At 51.9% G+C, this 5,948-nt stretch overlaps 1 protein-coding gene across 1 annotated transcript; it reads right to left on the bottom strand.

Annotated features, from left to right (window-relative positions):
* Positions 1-565: 565 nt before the first annotated feature.
* PFDN4 (prefoldin subunit 4) lies at positions 566-2,923 on the bottom strand. The gene is made up of 4 exons (XM_082292820.1): positions 2,849-2,923; positions 1,832-1,939; positions 1,260-1,403; positions 566-977 (listed from the first exon to the last, which is right to left on the bottom strand). Exons 1-4 carry the CDS (start codon positions 2,894-2,896, stop codon positions 846-848), a joined length of 432 nt encoding a protein of 143 aa, XP_082148946.1. The 5' UTR covers positions 2,897-2,923; the 3' UTR covers positions 566-845.
* Positions 2,924-5,948: the final 3,025 nt, after the last annotated feature.

The following is a 5,948-nucleotide window of genomic DNA, read 5'->3' on the forward strand; positions in this document are numbered from 1 at the left end:
GGGTCAAACTCCAGCAGTTTTCACCTGGAAAAAAATACCCCTTTTGTAATTTCTTTGGTTATGAAGACAAATTAAGCCAATTAAGACATTTAAAAATTACATTCAACTCCTCCTGGTGATGGAGGCACAGATTAAGGATTGATGCTCACACAGCGACACAACCTATGAACAACTCTGACATCAATTTGCTACATAAATATGGATTTAGAAACTGTTCAGGAAAATTAGAAACTATGACTCACCACTGTGACTTGAAGCATCTTTTGGGATTCCCAAATAAAAAGCAGTAAATGACTGAGTATGGGGGCTCCAAAAGATTTTCTTCACTATAAAAAGAGCTTTAAAGAGCCCTTCTTTGTCCTCTGGAAAATTCCTGACACGTGAGCTAAGGATGAAACACATTTAGGAGCTCCAGGAGGGCTCTTAGAAACACCTGAACAGCACCACTGCCTAATCATGTCCCCTAGACCACACAGCTTTTCTACAACAGCCACTCCAAAATTCCCTGTTTCCACTGGTTTGACACTTAAACTTTTTCATGCATGGAAAACAAGACCCAGGAAACTCCAATTCATGCCTGACTTTATTAACAAACAATGCAAATATTCCGAACTTGAGGCTTTACCAACAACGTGAAGCCAGTGCTTTCCTGAACAAATAAATAACTGCAATAACCAAAATAAGGAGGTTCTTATTAAATATACAGAATTTTACAGGAAAGTAAAAAAACCCACAAACCAACAAAAAGAAAGGGATGGATTTTCTTTTCTCAAATGTAATTGCAGCAATGTTGTCAAAACATTTAATAACCTAAGGAAAGGTGGGGTGTTGTGTTTAGAAAAGCTCTAACTGTCCTCAGCCTCCAGATTTATGTTATTTCCAAACTTTGCATAGAGCTGAACTTTGAGGTCAGACAACACCCTCTGGATCGACTCCACTCGGGATTCCAAAGCTTCGATTTCCTCTTGTAAACTCCTCTGAAAAAGAAATTAAATAAAAATCAACCAGTTCTGTACAACAAACTGAGCCAGGTTTGTCAGCAACAGAGAACCAACAAAGAGGTGCCCCTTTTCCAACTTATTCCCAGGTCTGGCTGCACGATTTATTGCTGGGCCAAACAAAGCCTGGAGTGATGCTGGAGTGACTCAAATCCTAAATCCAACATCAATTTTAGATTGTGAAAGCTCCAAAGGCTGAACAGATCATCCCATCCCAGTGCCCAGCACACAGACAGCGCCGTCCAGAGGCTCCAGACAAACCTTTGCCTCCTCCAGCATCTCCTGCGTCTCCTCCAGGGAATGACTGATGAAGACATCCCCAATCTGGTAGGGAATCAGGTGGGAATCATCATCATCCAGCAGCATGATGTCATCACAGGCATCTTCCAGATTCTGAAGCTGTTTCTGTTTGCCAAGACACAAGAAAGAGGCTCTCTTTGTAAAGCATTTCACTGGACACTCTTGTCACAGCTGGATAAGGAACTCAGGGAGTTTGGATTTGGGGAACAAATCCCACCCACCACCAGGATATCGAAGAGACCAGTTTCAGAGCTGGAATTCAGCAATTCAATCCAGTAGAGACTCCTAGTCAGCACTCATTATCTGTCATTAACAGAATAATTAACTGTCCAGGCAAAGGCAATACAGCAGATTTAAATGTCACCAATCTCTGATATGCTTTTACCATTCTCTATTTCCAAAGGATCAGAAGCCTCATATCAGAACCCAAGCATTACTTACACTCATAGTAACTCGCTGCCCCTATTTTCTGTGTGCCAGCTGAAAATTAATTCAGGCCAATAAAAAGTTAATGAGATCTGAAGCAAATATACCTTTTTCACTTCTATTTCTTCTTTCAGCTCTGTGATCCTGCTGGTATTCCTTGCAAATTTGTTAATTTTCTGTTGATCTTCAAAGGTGACATTGACATCTTCTGCAGCCTGCGAGGAGGAGAGGTCAAAAGGATGATTACAGTGCTTACGTTAACCTGAGTCTCACTGCAAAGCTACTCCTACAAAGTGTCTGGAAATCAGTCTGACAGCCACTACATTCTGCTTATGCACCTGATTGCTTGAAGTGCCTCTTCATGGATATCAGAAATACCCATATTTAGCTGGGTAACATCCAATTAAAACACTGGCCATCCATAGCATCCTAAAGCCAAAGGTTTCCTTGATACTGATGGCTGAACTGGGCACCCTGCTCCAAGTTCTCTCTGGAGAGAGACTATTGACAAAGGGGAATGGCTTCCCACTGCCAGAGAGGAGGTTTAGATGGGATATTGGGCAGGAATTCCTCCCTGGGAGGGTGGGCAGGCCCTGGCACAGGGTGCCCAGAGCAGCTGTGGCTGCCCCTGGATCCCTGGCAGTGCCCAAGGCCAGGCTGGACATTGGGACTGGGAGCAGCCTGGGACAGTGGGAGGTGTCCCTGCCCATGGCGAGGGAGGAATGGGGTGATCTTTAAGACCCTTTCCAACGCAAACCATGATGATGATTCTGTGATTAGCCACCCTCTCGAATACATTTTTCCTCACATGCAGCTTGACCCAGCCCTCGTTTACAGCGAGCCGCACCAGCAGAGACTCGGCAAGGCCAGCAGCCCCGCAGGACAAGCGCGGCGGACCGACCCCGATCCCAGCGCCCTCAACTCCCGAGCACGGCCAGCCCCGGCCCTGCCCACGGGCACGGACCAGCCGCGTTCCGGGCCTGCGGGAGCCCAGGAGCCGCCTCTGGGGCGGGAGGCGGCGGGACACAGCGGCCCGGGACACAGCGGAGGAGCTGAAACCTCCTCGGGAGGGATCGATCCCTGCGGAAAAGGAACCGAACCGCACCGCTCCCGTCCCCACTCACCGCCTTCTTCATGGTGGCGGCCATGTTGTCACCGTCGGGCTGAACCATCCGCCCTCCGCGCAGAGGAGGAGCAGCGGACAGGGGAAATAGAAGGAAGACAAGGAAAAAGTTCAGGAAAAGGTCACAGATCTGCTCGAATCGGGGATTTTCTCTCTTTTCATCGCTCTCAGCTCGGCGGGATGCCCCGAGAGGCCTCGGAGCACGGAATGAAGATGAAGCCACCCCTGCGGCGCTTGGTACGGCCCGGTGAGAGGTGCGGCCGCTTCTGGGCGGTGGGGCCGCCAGGGGGCGCCATGAGACGGGAATGGGATGGGATGGGATGGGATGGGATGGGATGGGGTGGGATGGGATGGGATGGGGTGGGATGGGATGGGGTGGGATGGGATAATGGGGTGGGATGGGATGGGATGGGATGGGATGGGATGGGATGGGATGGGATGGGATGGGATGGGATGGGATGGGATGGGGATGGGATGGGATGGGATGGGATGGGATGGGATGGGATGGGATGGGATGGGATGGGATGGGATGGGATGGGATGGGATGGGATGGGATGGGATAGGATGGGATGGGGTGGGATGGGATGGGATGGGATGGGGTGGGATGGGGTGGGATGGGGTGGGATGGGATGGGATGGGATGGGATGGGATGGGATGGGGTGGGATGGGATGGGATGGGGTGGGATGGGATGGGATGGGATGGGATGGGATGGGATGGGGTGGGATGGGATGGGATGGGGTGGGATGGGGTGGGATGGGATAATGGGGTGGGATGGGATGGGATAATGGGATGGGATGGGATGGGATGGGATGGGATGGGATGGGATGGGGATGGGATGGGATGGGATGGGATGGGATGGGATGGGATGGGATGGGATGGGATGGGATGGGATGGGGTGGGATGGGATGGGATGGGATGGGATGGGATGGGATGGGGTGGGATGGGATGGGATGGGGTGGGATGGGGTGGGATGGGATAATGGGGTGGGATGGGATGGGATAATGGGATGGGATGGGATGGGATGGGATGGGATGGGATGGGATGGGATGGGATGGGGATGGGATGGGATGGGATGGGATGGGATGGGATGGGATGGGATGGGATGGGATGGGATGGGATGGGATGGGGTGGGATGGGATGGGATGGGGTGGGATGGGATGGGATGGGGTGGGATGGGATGGGATGGGGTGGGATGGGATGGGATGGGATGGGATGGGGTGGGATGGGGTGGGATGGGATGGGATGGGATGGGATGGGATGGGATGGGGTGGGATGGGGTGGGATGGGGTGGGATGGGATGGGGTGGGATGGGATGGGATGGGATGGGGTGGGATGGGATGGGATGGGATGGGATGGGATGGGGTGGGGTGGGATGGGATGGGATGGGATGGGATGGGATGGGATGGGATGGGATGGGATGGGATGGGATGGGGTGGGATGGGATGGGATGGGATGGGATGGGATGGGATGGGATGGGATGGGGTGGGGTGGGATGGGATGGGATGGGATGGGATGGGATGGGATGGGATGGGATGGGATGGGATGGGATGGGATGGGATGGGATGGGGTGGGATGGGGTGGGATGGGATGGGATGGGATGGGGTGGGATGGGATAATGGGATGGGATGGGATGGGATGGGATGGGATGGGATGGGATGGGATGGGGTGGGATGGGATGGGATGGGATGGGATGGGATGGGATGGGATGGGATGGGATGGGATGGGATGGGATGGGATGGGGTGGGATGGGGTGGGATGGGATGGGATGGGATGGGGTGGGATGGGATAATGGGATGGGATGGGATGGGATGGGATGGGATGGGATGGGATGGGATGGGATGGGATGGGATGGGATGGGATGGGGTGGGATGGGGTGGGATGGGGTGGGATGGGATGGGATAATGGGATGGGATGGGATGGGATGGGATGGGGTGGGATGGGATGGGGTGGGATGGGATGGGATGGGATGGGATGGGATGGGATGGGATGGGGTGGGGTGGGATGGGGTGGGATGGGATGGGATGGGATGGGATGGGATCCATGGGGTGGGATAATGGGATGGGATGGGATGGGATGGGATGGGATGGGATGGGATAATGGGATGGGATGGGATAATGGGATGGGATGGGATGGGATGGGATGGGATGGGATCCATGGGGTGGGATGGGATCCATGGGGTGGGATAATGGGATGGGATGGGATGGGATGGGATGGGATGGGATGGGAATGGGATCCACGGGATATTGGGATGGGATGGGATCCATGGGATGGGATGGGATGGAATAATAGAATGGGATGGGATACATGGGATACATGGGATACATGGGATGGGATAATGGAATGGGATGGGAATGGGATGGAGTAGGATGGGAACGGGATGGAGTAGGATGGGATACTTAATTCTATAATATTGCCTGAATTAAAATGATTTGGGGCTTTTTTTTCTGTTCCAAACGACTGCTCATTTCAAAACTCCTGTTCCAAACCAGTAGAAAAATGGAACAGTAGAAGACATTTTGGATGACCCTCAGGCTGAGTGTTACATTTTATCTTGGTGCATCATCACCATGCCTTGTTTCCCACTGAAAGAAGAAGTTAATCACCAAATTTCTCCCCAGAGAACCACGTTATTAATAATTTATATAAAATCATAATCCTAGCTCTAAACCTCTCTTTTCCTCAGAAAACAAACTCTCATCTCTCTGGCCATTCTCCTGCTCTTCCCTAAGCCAGCTCTTCCCTCTCCTGGAGGATCCCTCTAGGCAAGGACATCGTCTAAGCCGTGGTTATTTCCCTGGCTGGATTAACTGGATAATACACATTAGCTTGGAGCCAGTGCAATTTCCTTCAAGAGAAAAGAGGTGGATTTCACAAGAATTTGATGACTCGAAGGCTTTGAAAAGAAATCTTTTTCTCCCACATGCTCGGGCAAGCTCTGTGGGATGAGCATTGCCAGGAGCAACTCACTGCAGACCTTTCTTATGTAAATAAAAGTGAAAACAGCGCACGAGTGCAAACAGCCAGCGTGGAGTAAGAGAAACCCACTGAACCCGGTGCCCTCATTTCTCTCCCAGTTGCATAAAGGACTTGCTCCTTCTTG

The sequence above is a fragment of the Coloeus monedula genome, assembly GCF_965178545.1.
Source record: "Coloeus monedula genome assembly, chromosome: 17".
Classification (NCBI taxonomy): Eukaryota; Metazoa; Chordata; class Aves; order Passeriformes; family Corvidae; genus Coloeus; species Coloeus monedula.